General features: G+C 40.9%; 1 protein-coding gene across 1 annotated transcript; it reads left to right on the top strand.

Annotated features, from left to right (window-relative positions):
* Window positions 1-2,806: 2,806 nt before the first annotated feature.
* On the top strand, window positions 2,807-4,013 carry LOC143023872 (uncharacterized). The gene is made up of 3 exons (XM_076182529.1): window positions 2,807-3,010; window positions 3,141-3,266; window positions 3,759-4,013. Exons 1-3 carry the CDS (start codon window positions 2,875-2,877, stop codon window positions 3,893-3,895), a joined length of 399 nt encoding a protein of 132 aa, XP_076038644.1. The 5' UTR covers window positions 2,807-2,874; the 3' UTR covers window positions 3,896-4,013.
* Window positions 4,014-18,936: the final 14,923 nt, after the last annotated feature.

Genomic DNA, 18,936 nt, shown 5'->3' with positions numbered 1-18,936 from the left:
GAGGGTTGATGATGGAGACGTATTTAGAGAGTTGATAGTAGCTAACACAAAGTTTAAGAAGAAAGCCAAGTATAAGTACACATGGGAAAAGGTGGTTGGTGAAAGGGTAATTGATAAGTCATTAATGGGCTATGTAGTAGCATCCAAAAGAAGGATATAAAGAATTCTGGATGCCCATGTTCTTAGGGAAGAAACTGAGAGAATATCAGATTTTTTTTAGTGGAAGGTAAGTTGAGAGTGTAAGATAAGTGGAGAAAGAAGAAAGGGGCGGAAGGTAGAGAAGTGCTCAGAGAAAATATTGTAAATAAGAAGGAAAAGGAGCAGGAGTACCATGAGAAGCTAAGAGAAGTGTGAGAAATGGTGAAGGAGAGAGTAGAGGTGGATGTAGAAGACGAATGGGTGTCATTCAAGGAGGAAGTGACAAAGTGTGCAAAGATTGTGTGTGGAACAAGGAAGATGGGAGGAAATAGAAGGAAAGGTAGTGATTGGTGCGATGATGACGTGAATATAGTAGATAAAGAGAAGAAGTGAGCATTTATGTAGTGGTTGCAAAGTAAGTCTCAGGAACCATATGAGAGGTACAAAGGAAAAAGAAGATAAGCAAATTGAAATAAAGGACGCAAAAGGGAGAATGTGGAGGAGGGTAGAGAGGGGTTGGTGGTAGCAGCGAGAGGCAATAAAAAGTCATGGTGATGGGAGAAGAAAATGAAGTAAAAAAAAAATGAGGTGCTAGTAGTTTTGAAAATGATGAGAGCAGGTAAGGCACCTGAGTTAGATGGGTGTCATGCGTAGCGTGTGAAGAAGGGAGGTACAGTAAAAGTGGACTGTCTAGTAAGGTTGTTTAATGTGTATCTAAGGGAGGGTATGTTATCGGAGGACAAGGGGAAACGGGACAAATGTCAGTGTAAGAGGCTCGTAGATGAGGCTCGTAGATAAAGTTAGATAAGTGAGGTAAATAAAGGGGTAGGTGGCGAGAATTTCATTTTCAGGAGTTGGGTGTTTGGTAAACAATTGTTCGTGGGCAAAGATATTGCACAAGCTCGCTCCCCGCCTAATTGTTTATAAACAGCCGTCGAAGACCTGATTTCATTGCTATACAATGTTCATTTTATGCTGATATAACAGTATGTAACCTAAGTCAGTGGTGCATTAATTTTGAGATTACTTGAGTAAGCAGTATTGCTTAAGGGGTTTGTAACAGCCTTTCTGATTGGAGAAAGGGTGGAGAAGGAGGAGGACGAGAAAATTCAATTGGTTCATGCGAGTAAAGTCACACCCTTAGGGGAGGTACTTAGATGTAAAAGTAAAGATCACTGGACTAAAGAAATCATGACGTCAATGCGTAGTGACCTATTGAACAAGTTGAGGATTCGGGGGGGGGAGGTTCTTGTTGTAACTCACAGAACCAAGTGTAATAATATTCGAAAAGAAAAGAAAAGAAATTAAGCTCCGTTTAATTCCTCTCTCCTGGACAGAGTAAGACTATTGAATAATCCTACAAATGAAAACAGATTGACTAATCATACGTAACAAGACGGTGTTGAAAAGAAAGTAGAGAGTAAGAGACGTAATATAAAAGGGAAATACAAAAGAAAGTCGGTCCATAGAGACGACACGAGAGTGGTGAAATGGAACCAAAGAAGGGGTCAGGGAAACTGGGTAACAGTGAGTGTAGTAATTTCAGGGGGATCAATTTATTGAATTCAGTTGAGAAGGCTTATGGGAAGGTTTTAATTTAGAGGATGGGAAGAGGAACAGAGGGAGTAATTGAGGAAGAACAACATGGGTTTAGGAAGGAAATGGGTTGTGTGAAACAGATTTTTGTGGTAAGGTGAATTTGTGAAAAGGCTTTGGCAAAATGTTTTTCTGGCCCTTCATGAATTTGGAGAAAGCTTATGGCATGTTAGATAGGAAGGCACTGTGGAAGGTATTATACATATATATATATATATATATATATATATATATATATATATATATATGTGTGTGTGTGTGTGTGTATGTATATATATATATATATATATATACATATATATTAATAACCACGAAGAACCCACAGTTGGAATAAAAGGAAACTTTAGAATAATGTGTAACTTGTATATTTCGGCTAATAGCTATAGCCCTCTTCAGGAAAATACAGATTACAAGAATTTGCAGAGACATAAGTACAAGGAGATGTGAGTAGAAGGGGAACACGCACAGCTAAAACAGGACGACCCGTCACGCAGGGCGGAGTCAGAGGTGAGAGGATGTGTGGGATATAATCTCACGGCTATCTGTGAACCTCTTGGTTAAGAATTATCACCCTCCTGACCCTGCTTACCGCCCGTTTCAATCATGACCTCACACCTCCACTCACACATTCCCTCACCTCTGACTCCACTCTGCGTGACGGGTCGTCCTGTTTTAGCTCTGCGTGTTCTCCTTCTACTTACATCTCATTGTACTTATGTCTCTGCAAATTCTTGTAATCTGTATTTTCCTGAAGAGGGCTATAGCTATTATCTTTGAACTTCGTTCATATCAAATAGAAATCCTTCCTGTTGTTTTCCAAAGTGGCCTCTGATTGGTCACAGTTATTCCTATGACGTGTACCTGTGTGATTTGGCTCTACACCAACCCCAATGTTAGACAAACGTGCCCCTCGAAAATCTCCGAGGTGAAAACCAATAATGAAATTCCCGAGACCCTTGAGATAGAGGGCTTCCTCGAGATCGGTCATTATTAGGAATTCTGAAGCAAGAAAGGGGGGGGGTTATCCTGTATAAAAACAGGTGACGGATGGACATCCACGCACTCCCTCACTGCTCCTCCAACACCAACAGCAGGTGCCATCCTCATTCCTTACTCTTCTGTATTCATAATTATCCAAAGATGAAAGGAAGTGTTGCCACAAATATCCTTGTGCTAGTGATCAGCCTGTACGCTGTCCTGAGTCACCACGAAGGAGTTGGGGCAGTCAAGAGCCCTGGAACAAGAGGAGGTGACACGGTGGTCGCCAAAAGGAACAGTAAGTTTTGTTGTCTGGTCTCACCTCGACCGAAAACGTCAAACAGGGTCCATAGTGATCCAAGTGGTTATAAGTGTGCAAATACATAAAACAACGCTTTTCCATGACGGTCTCTCTCTGGTGTCATCAGACTGGTGGACGAAGCGCGCTCTCCTGCCGACCATCGATCAGGTAGCGCCTTCTTTGTCGTCGTCGTCGTCTGGTCCTCGGCCCATCAACCGCCCACAGTCCAATAACGTCCCGGATATCACCGCTCGTGCGTAGACGTCCAAGCTCTGTATCTTCCTCTCCTTCCTATCAAGATGATTCTCCTGTTGCTTGCCCTTTGGAAAAAATAATATATCACCTCAGGATTTTCTACTTGAATGTCTCATTACCTTCAGTGCACTATATTTAATCCACTTTCTCTTATTCTGTTTTTAGCATTCTTTGCCTTGCAGGACATCTCCTCTCATTTTTTTAGCGTCCTTCATATTTACCATTCACCCAATTCTATGTATATATTTTCCCTGTACTTGTTTGTTCATTACAGCTGACATAATTTTAGACTAACAACTTCTCCCTCTTTCATCTTTTCGTCTCTATATCCCAAGCCTTGGTACATTTAACTATACACTCGCTTGTTTTGTAAGAACATATAATTTCATCCCTATCGTTTTCCGCTCTCGCTCTGACTTACAATTGGCCTTCCATGACCCTCATCATTCTTGCAGAAGACAACATTTGATCAATTATTTTTACTTTGCAGTCGACTTCTGCGAGCGTCTTGGTTACTTCGGCAGGATCCTCGGGGCCGCCGGACCGCAAAGAGGACTCAAGACGGTCCTCCTTCGCCCCAACCTCGCCTGCATCTGCGCCGATGCCCCGGGTGAAGACATGGCCTGAATGATGGTGCAGTTCAGTGTCGACCTCATCATGAAGAGAGCCATCGTTTTCTTGTCCATTTGGTCTTAGTGACCCAACCTCCACACACACACAGAAAGAGAACTTAATAAAAAATTGAAGCTAGTGCCTAATGTCTTTCTATATACGAGTAAAAAAAAAATTATCGCTACTATAACTTTGCAAACTTTTAAGTCGTTACCCCCTCTACGAGAGAGCTAGGCATTATAGCATTTATCATTATCACAAGAACTGTGTACAGTATATCAATACTGTAATCTCTGACTATATGTTTTACACCGAAGAAAAAGAGAGAGTGAGAAAGTAAATAATAAATAAACATGGTCATAGGGGTTTGGGGCAGATCACTTAGCTTCGCGTTGGCATTTTTTTTTTTTTTCTTTTAATTGGCAAACTATTTATTTTCTAATTTATGCTAAATACAAAGTTTTACTAAATTTTTCATTACTCCACACAAAAATACTTCTGAATATGGGAAATGTAGTTTTGTGGTACATACATACATACATACATATACCAAAGGCTTTTTTCCACCTTACACGGGAGGTAGCCAAAAAGAAAAAAGCATAGAAACTACTCCCACCCATTCCATCCCCTACATACCCCACTCCCCTCAACCCTCTTCCCTCCCTCACATCTTGCCACCTCCTGGATGACGGGTCATCCCTGCATCCCGTCCACTGCCCTGGGTCAGAAGAAGTGTCGCAAGACACAGCACATTCACAGCAAGGCCGCTTCATTGATTCGGCGATCCCCCTCTCCGTCCCCTTATGCTGAAAAAGAGAAGACGGGGAGAAATCCCTTCGGGCTGCGTCAATTTATTTCTCATACATACCCCCTCACCCCCATTCCCCACCTCCTCATGCATCACAGCATCATCCATGCACAACCCTTCTCCATTCACCCCTATCTTCTGTCTTTTCCCGTCTTTCCTCAACAGACATTCCTCTCTTTCGCAATGCCCCTTTTACCCCATCCATCCATCTCATCCTAGGACTCCCCATCACATTCACTCCTTCCACCTCTGCCTTCTACACCTCTTTTTATTAATCTTTCTTCACTCATTTTTTCCATTTGTCCAAACTATCCTAATACTCTTTCATCAACCCTATCTCCCAACTCCCTTACCACCCCTGTTCTCCTCCTCACCTCTTCATTTCTCACTCTATCTAGCCTAGTAACCCCTATCATACTTCTCAGACATTTCATTTCAAACACATTCAAACTCCTTATCTCTTTCTCTCTTATGTTCCATGGCAATGGCTAAAACTATTGCAGACACCTGACTTGGATATGTCGGAAGTCTGTAAATGTATCTTTCGGTATACTTACATTGTTTCAAGATTTGGTGTGTCAATGTCGACTGTGTGCGATATTCAAGCCTAATCTAGACATTCAGAATCCCAGAAGAGGAGGTTAAGTGGACGTTTTGAATTAGAATATTTTCTTGTAAGGCACCATAAGTCCACAGTTGACAAGTATTAGTAATCATGACTGCTTGCATAAAGAGAACGGTTAAGAAATTGGTTACTTGTAGGAACCTTCTTGTAGCGCTTTCTCACAGATACCCAATAATACCAATAACCCAGAATTATTACAATATTTAAGAAAAATCCATTGCTCCTCAACTTGTGGTACGCGGATCCTTATAGAGTCACGGATTATCTCAAGTGGGGCCACGGATCAAAAACTAATGGAAGTTAGTGGATGCATTACGATTCAATTCAGTATTGAAGCAATCTTCAGTAGGTTAAAGAACAACAATACTGGATATGTGAGGTTAAAGAACAGAAATATGGGATACGTGAGAAAACATACTGAGAACCCTCGTGGAAATCAAAGTCTTCATTTATGTAAGTTTGGACACCAGAGGGGACTCCTCGCCGTCGAAGAACGTTTCACTTACGTCATCGGATGTGACTTAAATTTTCTATTACAAATGAGGAGTTTAATGAAATATCACAAGGACTCGAATCAGCCCCATAATTTCCCGTAAGTTTACTAACATCTCTTTGGTTATTGAATATCTATTCAACTTCTATATATAGCGGCCTCCTTATTACTCAAATGATTTTTTGTTACTTAACTGAGTAGGTCAAGTTCAAGTGTCCGTGGTAGTAATTGTCATAAGCCAATATGTGGTCTACTTACTGGTCTCGTGGTGTCAGACAAAGGTTTGATAAAAATGGGACACGGTCAAAGGTTCCTTATTTTCTTTCACGTTGAGAGATGGACAACGATTCTAGAAGGACTCATGGCACTGGCCCGCCAGGGAGATCGGGTCAACGTGTAAGGCCCGACATGCTGAGCTTTTTCTTTCTTTTTTTAATCCTTATTTTCAGTTTTCTATCTAATCAACTGTGACATTGAAAGTGAGATGGCTGGACGTGGGAGAACAGAATCCTCACACGCTTTCATCGCTCTCATCACATGCGTTTTCCCCATTTTCCCGTCTCTCAACCATGCGAAGATTATGTCTCATAACTTTACCAATAATACTGTCTGTTACTATTCTACCAGTCTTTGGTGTTATTATATAATTCTCGCCCTTGCTACTTAGACTGCATCTTATCGATTGCATGAAGTCATGCCAGAGTTTAGCGTTTCTTAAGTCATACACATATAGAAAGCACGAGAAGGAAACATGAGGGATATTAAGAAGAATAGGAGTTGCGACAACTGGCCGTTAGACTATCAGTCTTGCTTCATCACCCGTGCAACCTCATGGTGGAATAAGTACAGCTTTTGCCTTACGGGTATAGTCAAGCCATTAAAACACAGTAATCATGCATTCATACAGTTATACCAATTTCTGGGGTATTGGCTGCATGTACTCTATTAAATGCAGTAGCAAGCAGCCAATACTTTAGTGGCTATATGGATAAAACTACGGACTACAGCCACACATCCTTTTGTCTATGTTAGAGTAAAATCTCTACTCTTAGAAGAATGATGCTACATTTGTACTACGACTATCTCTCCGTTATGCTATTCTCTCTTAAAACTGTCCTGAACCTCTTCTTTGAGAATATATATATATATATATATATATATATATATATATATATTTTTTTTTTTTTTTTTTATACATCTGTCCCCTGTGGTAGGGTGAGAAAAGAATTGTGCCTCCGTGTTTACAAAGGATTACAAAGGCGGAGCATGCCGACAGGAGACCTGACAGTTTGAGACAATTATTTCTTGTCGGATTCTCATTCAGTGTAAAAATTTTGTCATTTTTTGTGTCTATTCACTTTAGAATCTTAAAGAACTGTATCAAGTCACCTCTGAGTGTACGTTTTTTTTTTTTTTTTTTTTTTTAGGGAAAGCAGATTCATATGTTTAAGTCGATTTTCGTATGATTTATTTTTCATGTTTGGAATCTGTTTTGTGCCTCGCCGTTGTACTTTTTCCAATCTGTCAATGTCTTTAATGAGATTCGGTGACCATGCGGAAACAGCTTATTCCAAATGTGGACAAACTAACGATTTATATAGCTTGTTAATAAGAGATGGAGTTTTGAAATCAAAAGATCGCGCAATCAGTCCTAGAATCTTATTTGCTTTCTCAGAGGCTGAAATACACTGCTTAGATGACTTCAGATTGTTACTGATAATTACCCCGAGATCCTTCTCACTATCCACTTATGTTGACGAATTTCCAAATAACTTGTAATCGTACTTACTGTTATTTTTACCTATGTGCATAACCTTGCCTTTGCTTGTGTTAAATTTCATTAGCCACTTTTCAGACCATTGCTACAATTTATCTAAATTTTCTTGAATATCTAATTGATTTAAGTGATCATTTGCCATTCCGCACAATTTCGTATCATCAGCAGATTTGGAGATAATAGATTTTAGTCCGTGGTCTATATCATTTATATATGCTATGAATAGAAGTAGACCAAGAACGGAACCCTGAGGAACTCCACTCGTAACGTTTTTCCATTTAGAAGTTTTTCAATTTAAAACAACTCTGTGTTTTTTATCATTCAACCAATTTCTAGTCGAGATGACTGTGTTGTAGAATTCGAGTAAGTTAGTCACACAAGAACGTTCCGTCTTAACACATGCAGGCTATCATTCATCAAACAGTTCTTTCTAAATGATGTTCGATAGCATCTCTGATGATAGTTTCCATCATTTTTCCTACGATTGAAGGCAAGATTATAAGCCATGCGAGTCAAAGAATACGACAGAGTAGGACGTGGGACTAGTATCCTGCTCTCTGTAAAATTATCCTTCAAGAAGTCAAGGCATAAGAAGATCTGGGAGGAGATTTCCAACCAGAACCATAAGATTTGGGTCATTATATGTACGTGGGTATCGTACAAATGAAAGTAAAATGGAAGAGATAGAAAGTATGCTTTAGAGAAAATGGATATATCAATATTAAATAAAACAAAGTGGAAAAAGAGGTTTGATTTTGAGTTTGGTAGTGTGGTGGGGAGGGTGTTGGGAGTGATGAGGGGGCCAGGGAGGGATGGGGTGCCTCTGTTTACAAGTGATGAGATAAGCAAGAACCTGCTGGAGCAACAGGAAGTATCTTCAAGGTTAATATGGATAAAGGTGAAACTGGGAAGGGGGATGTAGGTTTTTGTAATCGCATATGGGCCTGGTAGTGAAAAGAGCTTAGAGAAAAGGGAGGCTTTTTGGATAGATTCAAGAGAGTTTTCGGAGTTAAGTCAATATAGTAATATTGGTAGATCTCAATGCTAGAGTAGGGTTGAACCAGTAGATTGAGTGGTTGTGAAGTTTTGGGGTATAAGGTAAATATCATGGTGGAGAGTTGATGGTGGAGACGTATTTAAAGAGTTGATAGTAGCTAACACAAAGTTTAAGAAGAAAACTAAGTATAAGTACACATGGGAAAAGGTGGCTGGTGAAAGAGTGATTGATAAGTCATTAATGGGCCATGTAGTGGCATCCAAAAGAAGGATATAAAGAGTTCTGGATGCCCATGTTCTTAGGGAAGAAACTGAGAGAATATCAGATAATTTTTAGTGGAAGGTAAGTTGAGAGTGTAAGATAAGGGGAGAAAGAAGAAAGAGGCGGAAGGTAGAGAAGTTCTCAGAGAAAATATTGTAAATAAGAAGGAAAAGGAGCAGGAGTACCACGAGAAGCTAAGAGAAGTGTGGGAAATGGTGAAGGAGAGAGTAGAGGTGGATGTAGAAGACGAATGGGTGTGTTTCAAGGAGGAAGTGACAAAGTGTTCAAAGATGGTATGTGGAACAAGGGAGATAGGAAGAAATAGAAGGAAGGGTAGTGATTGGTGGGACGATGACGTGAATATAATAAATAAAGAGAAGAAACGAACACTTAGGGAGTGGTTGCAAAATAAGTCTCGGGAAGCATATGAGAGGTACAGGGGAAAAAGAAGATAAGCAAAATGAAATAAAGGACGCAAAAGGGAGAATGTGGAGGAGGGTAGGGAGGGATTGGTGGTAGCAGCGAGAGGCAATACAAAGTCATGGTGATGGGAGAAGAAAATGATGTATAAAAAATGAGGTAATAGTAGTTTTGAAAATGATGAGAGCAGATAAGGCACCTAGATTAGATTGGTGTCATGCGGAGCGTCTGAAAAAAGGAGGTATAGTAATAGTGGACTGTCTAGTAAGGCTGTTTAATGTGTATCTAAGGGAGGGTATATTACCGGAGGACAAGGGAAAACGGGACAAATGTCAGTGTAAGAGGCTCGTAGATAAAGTTAGACAAGTGAGGTAGATAAAGGGGTAGGTGGCGAGAATTTCATTTTCAGGAGTTGGGTGTTTGGTAAACAATTGTTCGTAGGTAAAGATATTGCACAAGCTCGCTCCCTGTCTAAATGTTTATAAACAGCCGTCGAGGACCTGATTTCATTGCTATATAATGTTCATTTTATGCTGATGTAACAGTATGTCATCCAAGTCAATGGAGCATTAATTTTTAGATTGCTTGAGTAAGCGGTATTGCTTATGGGATTTGTAACAGCCTTTCTGATTGGAGAAAGGGTGGAGGAGGAAGAGAAAATTCAATTGGTTTATGGGAGTAAAGTCACGCCATTAGGGGAGGTAATTACGTGTAAAAGTAAAGATCATTGGACTAAAGAAATCATGACGTCAGTGACCTAGTGATCAAATTGACGATTCGGGGGGGGGGGGATTCCTTGGTGTAAATCACAGAACCAAGTGTGATAGCATTCGGGAAGAAAATAAAAAAAATAAGCTACGTTTAATATCTCTTTCCTGGACAGAGTAAGATTATTGAATGATCCTACAAGTGTAAACAGAGATTGACTAATCATACGTAACAAGACAGTGTTGAAAAGAAAGTAGAAAGTAAGAGACGTAATATAAAAGAGAAGCACAAAAGAAAGTCGGTCCATAGAGACGACACTAGAGTGGTGAAAAGGGACCAAAGAAGGGGACAGGGAAACGGAGTAACAGTGAGTGTAGTGAATTCAGGGGGATCAGTTTGTTGAATTCAGTTGAGAAGGCTTATGGGAAGGTTTTAATTTAGAGGATGGGGAGAGGAACAGAGGGAGTAATTGAGGAAAAACAATGTGGGTTTAGGAAAGAAACGGGTTGCGTAAAACAGATTTTTGTGGTAAGGTGGATTTGTGAAAAGGCTTTGAAAAAAAAAAAATTCTGGCCCTTCATGAATTTGGAGAAAGCTTATGGCATGGTAGATAGGAAGGCACTGTTGAAGGTGTTATATATATATATATATATATATATATATATATATATATATATATATATATATATATATATACTGTATACAAGCACCTGGATTACGGTAGCCAGGGGTGCTTGGTCTTCGGCAAGTCGCTCACTTCGCTCGCAGTGTGCTCCGCGCATTTTTTTTTTTTTTTATTCCGATTGCTTTATTTATCTGAATCAGCCTTATCATCTATCTTCACACGCTTTATATGTTCATCTTCTGTCTCATCACCTTCTCTTTTCCTCTTGGGTGCCAACGATCTTCCCTCTTGAGTAGGCTCCTCACCCCTTGCCTCCAACAACTTATTTACAGCCTCGTTGATATTGTCAAGGTAGTGCAATGTAGTTCAGTTCGAAGCTTTAAGAATCATTTAGATAAATACCTAAGTAAGATGCTGTAATGATTATAATTTATCTTATATTATTTCTTTTTGTTTTGTTATCATTTGTCTGTCTGATTTTCATTTATTATTAGTTATATGTCAATTTATCATTATTTACTATTTACCTGTTTGTTTATTATTTAACTATACCTATGCATTTATTTATGTATTCTATTTGTTATTTACATTATTATAGTTTTTTTTATTGTTTTATTATTAATATGATTTTTTTTCGCATCCGACCTAGATATGGATCAAAAGGTCTCCTGTCGGCATGCTCCGCCTTTGTAATCCTTTGTAATTTACAGCCTCGTTGATATTGTCAAGTTTATGTCCAAGTTTACGTTGCATAGCCTCTATTTCTTCTTTTACAGTACTTTCAGGGGGTTGTCGGTTTCTCATCTTCTTCACTGTCATAAGTGTAGTCTGGGAGTACCATATCGATTGCCTCTTTCTCCGATATTGGAGGGATTACTACCATGGACTGATCAGGTTCTTCTTCTGCTATCGCTGCGTCGTCCGAGTGTTCGGTCACCACCCTTGATTGCTGCTCGGGCTCTACTGGCACATCTTGGGCAAAGAATAACTCTTTATATACTACGTTGGTAGGCAGTCTTCGACATTCATTGTCTTTAACCTTCTTCCAGCCAGTATAGTAGTATAGTGAATCCCAACTCGTAACACGGGAACATGCATGTTCGAAGCACTGGGTGCCATCTAGCAAAAGTCCACATTTTTCAAATGTTTGCCCTTGCGACTTGTTAACTGTCATGGCAAAACTCAACTTGACAGGGAACTGCTTGCGCTTGAATCCGTGGACTCGAGTGTTATCCTGGGGATTACGGTCTGTTCTCCTGAATACGTTCCCCCTAGAATCTTGCCAACGATAGTGTTCTTTTCAAAGTTGGTGACCATCAATCGCGTACCATTACACAACTTGGGAGGAGTAATATTTCTCATAACCATTACCACGCAACCAACCTTAACCCGCAATTTATGCAAAGGGATAGAAGGGGTGTCTATGGCATTTAAAACAGAGGTCTGTATATCCGAACCTATTTCAATCAGATTATCAATACTTAGGAATGTTTTCTCCCTTCCTTCAAACATGTCATACACAATGTCGTTGGTTGCGTCTACGCCGTTATTTGTAGGGCTTACTATCACCCTACCCTCCAAAAAACATTCGTTAAGAACATTATCGGAGAGACCCCCGTAAACTTGACCAATTAATTCTTCCCGACTCCGAGTCATTATTCCGAATTTTTTTGGTAGTTTAGTAGGGCCACTATGTCCCTGCCCCAACAACAATAAGGATCGTGCAAATTTCTTGTTTTCTTGGTCTGTAGTTTTCAGCCTCACATTTTCGGTAAGTTCGATTTTGATAAGGTCTTCCCAAAAGCCACTTGACTTGATGCAATACCCAAGTTCGTCATCCTTTCCACCACCTCGAATGACAGGTAAGATTTGCCTGAAGTCCCCAGCACACACAAACACTATTCCTCCCATGAAAGCGTCGTTACCGGTTATGTCTCTCAAAGTGATATCCAATGCCTCCAAAGTGTTCTTGTTTGCCATAACAACTTCATCCCAGACTATCAATGATGTCATATTCATAAGCTGTGCTAAATCAGTATTCTTCTTGATGCCACATGTTCTCACTTCATTGTATTCCATTAGGGATATCTTGAACATGTTATGAGCTGTTCTACCACCGTGCAAAACAGTAGCAGCAATCCCAGAAGAAGCTACAGCCAAAGCTATCTTCCCCATGGAACGGACAGAGTCCAATAAATTGTTAAGCACAAATGACTTACCGGTGCCACCTGGAGCATTCAAAAACACCCCATTATTCATGCTCTCATTAGCGTTCTTTATCCTTAACATTATGACATCGTAACAATGCCTCTGTTTAATGTTCATGATAGTCAACTTATCGTTAACTTCCTTCAAGAGTTTTTCTTTGTTGTACGACCGTTCCCGGCGAATGACGTTGCTCGACTTTTCCCGGTTTCTACTCTTGGGCAGCCCATACTCTGTGATATCTTTTCCTCCACAGTTCCAAACGTGTTCCTGTATATCGTCAAGAGCATCGAGATAAATCTCATCGTTATAGTCTTTCAAACCGGACTGATGAAGGAAATCACTTGAAAAAAGGTCCTTAGTCTCACTCCAAATCGTAGACTGATCCTCCAAATCTGAAAACACCGGCATACTCGCGTATGTTTCTCGAAGCTTTTTTCGATCATTTGTGTGATTGATGATTTCCAATATAGTTTGCCGCCAAGTCTCTTCGTCATTTATGAGACCCATAGCTTTAACCGTCTCTCGGTACGTGTCGTACCTACGACCCTCGTGAGTTCTGAGAGCTTCAAATGAAGTAGGGCCCTTTATATGCGTCAACAGTAACCTCATATAGAATAATTATACAGTCTTGGTGTTAACCGCCCTTATGCGACCCAATGTTGTCCGACATGTCTTCCGCTCTCGCCAAATGTTAAATTTTTTATCCCAAAAGAAATGGTTAGGTACCTGGTGGTAATAAAGCTCAGCTGCGAACTTATTTTGCGTACAAAGTTGAAAAAACGCAGTGAGTTGTTTATCTATGTTCGAATTTTGTTTAGGGATTCGGTACTATCCGAATCCTTGTAAAAGACCTCGTTTTCTCCCTCCAAATGAAGATCTAGTGACAGCACTGCTGGGCTATTTTCATGTATCGGGAACCTAAATATCTTCCAAGTATCCTCATTCGCATTAACGAAACGGGCCTCCTGGTAATTCTTTACCTCGTTCACCGTTTCCTCACCCTCTTTAGTGTAAAGGATAAGATCACAACCCTTGTTTAGGTACTTTGTAACATAAGCGATACACTTTATGGTGTTGGCACTCTCCACGTTAATGTGAGCATCAAAGAGTAGGCAAAGATAAGCATTGTAGGGCACAACCCACGAATTTTCGATAGTGACGTCCTTCCCCTTGACTCTCTTAACAATAGAGTTTCCTCCTTGACCTATTGATCTCCTTTTATACAGAGGGTATCCGTTATTACCAAATAGGAGTTCTTCCCTGCAAACTTTTGGGAAACCCTTACCACAGGTGTCACCTTTACTGTTTTTGCCCTGACAACAAGGTTGTTGCTCATTGAAACCCTTGCAAGGACCGTGAATCATATTACTACGTGTTACAATATCGTGTAACCTGGGCTCCTTTTCAGGGTCCGGTATCTATGCTGATATGATTTCATCAACCAACGATGCAGTTACACGTTTTTCCATCCACAACAAAATGTGTGCATGAGGAAGCCCTCGTTTCTGCCACTCGATACTGTATAAGTGAGCCTTAACACCACCGAAAACCCTTTTCTTCACCAAGTCATCTATGAGGGCATCTATTTTCATCTTGAACACCCTACTCACTAAATCTGGCCTGTCTTGAATCTGATTGTATATGGCATCGTCGCCTACGCTGGTAGCGCTAACAGCATCTTTCAACTCTTCCCAGTGAGGGTTCATCGTGAACGTAATGAAGAAATCCGGAGAACCGTACGATGTAACGTACGTTAGTGCATCTTGCTGACGCTGCTTCATGTACCTTGGTCCTCCCACGAAAGTGGGAAGTATTATCACCCTTTGACCCACGTTCTTCCCCGAGTCTGCAGCCAAAATATCGGCACGTTCTTTTCGCATTGTACTCTGGTTAAACTCTATGAACGATAACCGCAACGACTCAACCTTCACATAGTTGTCGACCACGAATTGCTGGAATAACCTTCTCATCTTTGTCAAGTAGTTAAGGCTACCTTCACGTTCCATGTAAAGAGGTGGCTTCTAATTGCTGTTTGAACGAAGGTGGTTCATCACTCTCTTTATTGTCACATTTCCCTATATTTAACTTCTTATTTTTCTTTAATTGATGACTATAGCCAAGATCCCCGTTAGGGTACAATAGTGGATACTGGAAACTATCATAAAAGAAATTCGTGTGATGGACCAAACGCGTTCTATACTTTGAACCCTCTTTTATTGAACTGATGATTATACGCATTGGATCCTTTGCAGGGTCTAACTTGACTATCGCCCCCACTTCAACAGAAGCTGTCGGGAGGTGATAGACTCCCTTATGTTCCCGGGTTTGTACACCCTCAGCTGACTTTAACGTGATTGACACGTTTGGCACACTATCATACTTCTTCATGTGAGCCTCAATCAACCCCTTTGCAGTCTCAAGCTCTTGGAGCATACCGGATAGGCAACTGTTGTGTTCAGCCATATAATCGTAGAAGAGTGTGACTATGGACTGGTTTTCTGTTATTTCCTTTTGTTCTCTTTTTCTACGGTTTACTGTTTGTTTGGAGACTTTCTCATCCGGCTTTCGTGTTACACGGACAGTTCTAATCTTTAATTGTTGGTCTCTGTCATAATAAAAGTATAGGTCCAAATACGAATTATCATTTCTCCGTTTCGGCGCCCCTGGAAACGGTGAAGATTGAATTATTTTCTGAGCATCCAACGTGGACAACCTATGATATATCCTACCCTGAATCTTGTAAGACATCACTGACTCTGCTGCATTTTCCAACTTTTTGGAAGTCGAGAAAGACGTAAATGAGAACATATTATTCAACCCCACTAAATTATTGAAAAAACGTTTAGAGAGCGGGGACTTTCCCTTGTACAGATCTTTGAGTACCTTATCCTTTATCTCGGTTGGTACAGTGAGTGGCGTCTGCCCCTGGCTACAACATATTGTCTTGAGCTCATTTTCCCACAGCAGCGCATTGCATATTTTACACTTTCTGCCCCCCAAAACCCCTATATCATTTACTCTCACTTCTATGTATGCTTCGCATAACGATCCCTTCACATTCTCATGCGCACGCCCACGCGGATTACTTTCCTCAGCTGTCTTCTTTTTGGCGATTACTGTACGTTGGTTCCTCATTTCAGTGAGAACACGGTTTTCCTGCTCTGTGTAGTCCTTCAATTCCTTTGGTGAACACTCCGACCCACCCATCCGCTTCTATTGTTGGTAGATGTATTCCGATTCATTATTTTTCATTTTTTCTAACATTGTTTTCCGCAGCTTATTATCCACTTCATTCTTTTCCGCTTGTAACCATTTTTTTTTTTTTTTTTTTTTTTTTTTTTTTATATTTTTCAGGTCTCTTCTCAACTCTACTTTCCTTTGCTCCCTCTTCTTTTCTTGCTGGCGCCTCACATTCTTCATAGCGAACACGTTTTTTCGGGTGTTTCTTTTAAATGTCTTGAACCTACGCTCTAAATAGTACAACTGGTATTGCCTGTGTCCTCTTCCACCATTACCACAAAAAAAAATTTGTAGCCTGCGTAATAGTGCTTCCTGAAATTTTCTACAACCTCGGAAGAAATATCCCCGCTATATGGTTCCAGGTCATCTATTGTACTATCACTGTACTCGTATGTTGGTGAATTGCGTAACATCTCGTTGAAACTAAGGACTATACGTTGGAATTGTTGTATAGATTGCTCCGCGACGCATGTCGTAGATTTCCGGTTTTTACACTTTTCGTAATATTCGGGGTGGCATTTCTTATGCTCTTCTGTTAACTGTGCTCTGAGAACTTTGTCAATAGTGGATTTGTCAATCTTTTTTTGTTTTGTCACCCAAGCCCAGAAATGTCGCTGTCGCCTTTTCATGGCGGCTTCACTATCACGGGGTTCTTTAACCTTTTCATCGTAAAAAGAAGGAAAATTTTCACGGTGCTCTTTCCGTAACAAACCTTTTAAAGACGCTGACATATTGATCTCCATCTTACTGATTTTCTTTTCATCCGCAACCCACTTCCAATAATGCATGTTACGTCTTTTCAACCGAGCTGCTACGGGCTGAGGCATTGTGTCCAACGCCCAACCTTGACCACGATTGGGGTACTTTCTTTTAAATGTCTTGAACCTACGCTCTAAATAGTACAACTGATATTGCCTGTGTCCTCTTCCACCATTACCACAAAAAAATTTGTAGCCTGCGTAATAGTACTTCTTGAAATTTTCTACAACCTCGTAAGAAATACGAACACCAAGAACTTCGAGATCTTCGAGACCTTCCAGAATTTCGAGACCTTCCAGAAATTCGAGACCTTCCAGAACTTCGAGACCTTCCAGACCTTCGAGAACTTCGGCACTTTCGAGAACTTCAGCACTTTCGAGAACTTCGGCACCTTCGAGAGCTTCGGCACCTTCGAGAACTTCGGCACTTTCGAGAACTTCGGCACCTTCGAGAACTTCGACACCTTCGAGAACTTCGGCACCTTCGAGAACTTCGGCACCTTCGAGAACTTCGGCGCCTTCGAGAACTTCGGCGCCTTCGCAAACTTCGGCGCCTTCGAGAACTTTGGCACCTTCGAGAACCTCGACACCTTCGAGAACTTCGGCACCTTCGAGAACTTCGGCACTTTCGAGAACTTCGAGAACCTTGACACCTTCGAGAACTTCGGCACCTTCGAGAACTTCGGCACCTTCGAGAACTCCGGCAGCTTCGAGAACTTCGACACCATGGCTTAACGATGATCGTTCTTTACTCAACGATGATCGTCCACGGCTCAACGATGATCGTCCATTGTAAAACGATGATCGTTCAGGGCTAAACGATGATCGTCCATGACTCAACGATGAGCATCCATGGCCTAACGATGATCGTCCACGGCTCAACGATGATCGTCCAAGGCTCAACGATGATCGTCCACGGCTGAACGATGATCATTCTTGACTCAACAACGTCCATGGCTCAACAATGATCGTTCTTGACTCAACGATGATCGTCCACGGCTCAACGATGATCGTCCATTGCTCAACGATGATCGTCCATTGATGAACGATCATCATTCGCGGCTCAACGATGATCGTCCACGGCCCAACGATGATCGTCAATGGTTCAACGATGATCGTCCATGGCTCAACGATGATCGTCCACGGCTCAACGATGATCGTCCATGGCTCAACGATGATCGTTCTTGACCACGATTGGGGTACAACCGCACATGAAAAATCCCTTATACCGGGCACGTCCACAAAAACTTGAATCGTCATCTGGGCACGGTTTCGAAAGCGTTTATTTTTAATAGTTATATATATATATGTATATATGTATATATATATATATGTGTATATATATATGTATATATATATGTATATATATATATATATATATATATATACATATATATACATATATTAACCAAGAACAACCTACAGTCGGAATAAAAGGAAACTTTAGAAGAAAGTGTAACTTCTATATTTCGGCTAATAGCTATAGCCCTCTTCAGGAAAATACAGATTACAAGAATCTCCAGACACATAAGTACAAGGATATGTGAGTAGAAGGGGAACACGCAGAGATAAAACAGGACCCGTCACGCAGGGCGGAGTCACAGGTGAGGGGATGTGTGGGACATAATCTCACGGCTAGCTATGAGCCGCTTGGTTAAGAATTATCACCCTCCTGACCCTGCTTTCCACCCATTTCACTCATGACCTCACATCTCCACCCACACATCCCCTCACCTCTGACTCCGCCCTGCGTGACGGGTCGTCCTGTTTTAGCTCTGCGTGTTCTCCTTCTACTCACATCTCATTGTACTTATGTCTCTGCAAATTCTTGTAATCTGTATTTTCCTGAAGAGGGCTATAGCTATTACCTTTGAACTTCGTTCATATCAAATAGAAATCCTTCCTGCTGTTTTCCAAAGTGGCCTCTAATTGGTCGCAGTTATTCCTATGTCGTGTACGTACCTGTGTGATTTGGCTCTACACCAACCCCGATGTTAGACAAACGTACCCCTCGAAAATCTCCGAGGTGAAAACCAATTATGAAATTCCCGAGACCCTTGAGATGGAGGACTTCCTCGACATCCGTCGTTATTAGGAATTCTGAAGCAAGAAAAGGGAGGGGGGTTACCCTGTATA

This window comes from Oratosquilla oratoria, unplaced genomic scaffold (genome assembly GCF_046742065.1).
Source record: "Oratosquilla oratoria isolate Oo_2021 unplaced genomic scaffold, ASM4674206v1 SCAFFOLD67, whole genome shotgun sequence".
Taxonomy (NCBI): domain Eukaryota; kingdom Metazoa; phylum Arthropoda; class Malacostraca; order Stomatopoda; family Squillidae; genus Oratosquilla; species Oratosquilla oratoria.
This window is presented reverse-complemented; position numbering and strand designations above follow the sequence as displayed.

What these genes read in the sequence shown, in the direction of transcription:
- LOC143023872 (XM_076182529.1), top strand. Translation starts at nt 2,875, where the DNA reads ATGAAAGGAAGTGTTGCCACAAATATCCTTGTGCTAGTGATCAGCCTG. An exon ending in GGTGGTCGCCAAAAGGAACA is followed by an intron (nt 3,011 to 3,140) that starts GTAAGTTTTGTT and finishes TGGTGTCATCAG; the next exon opens with ACTGGTGGACGAAGCGCGCT. An exon ending in CGTCCCGGATATCACCGCTC is followed by an intron (nt 3,267 to 3,758) that starts GTGCGTAGACGT and finishes TTTACTTTGCAG; the next exon opens with TCGACTTCTGCGAGCGTCTT.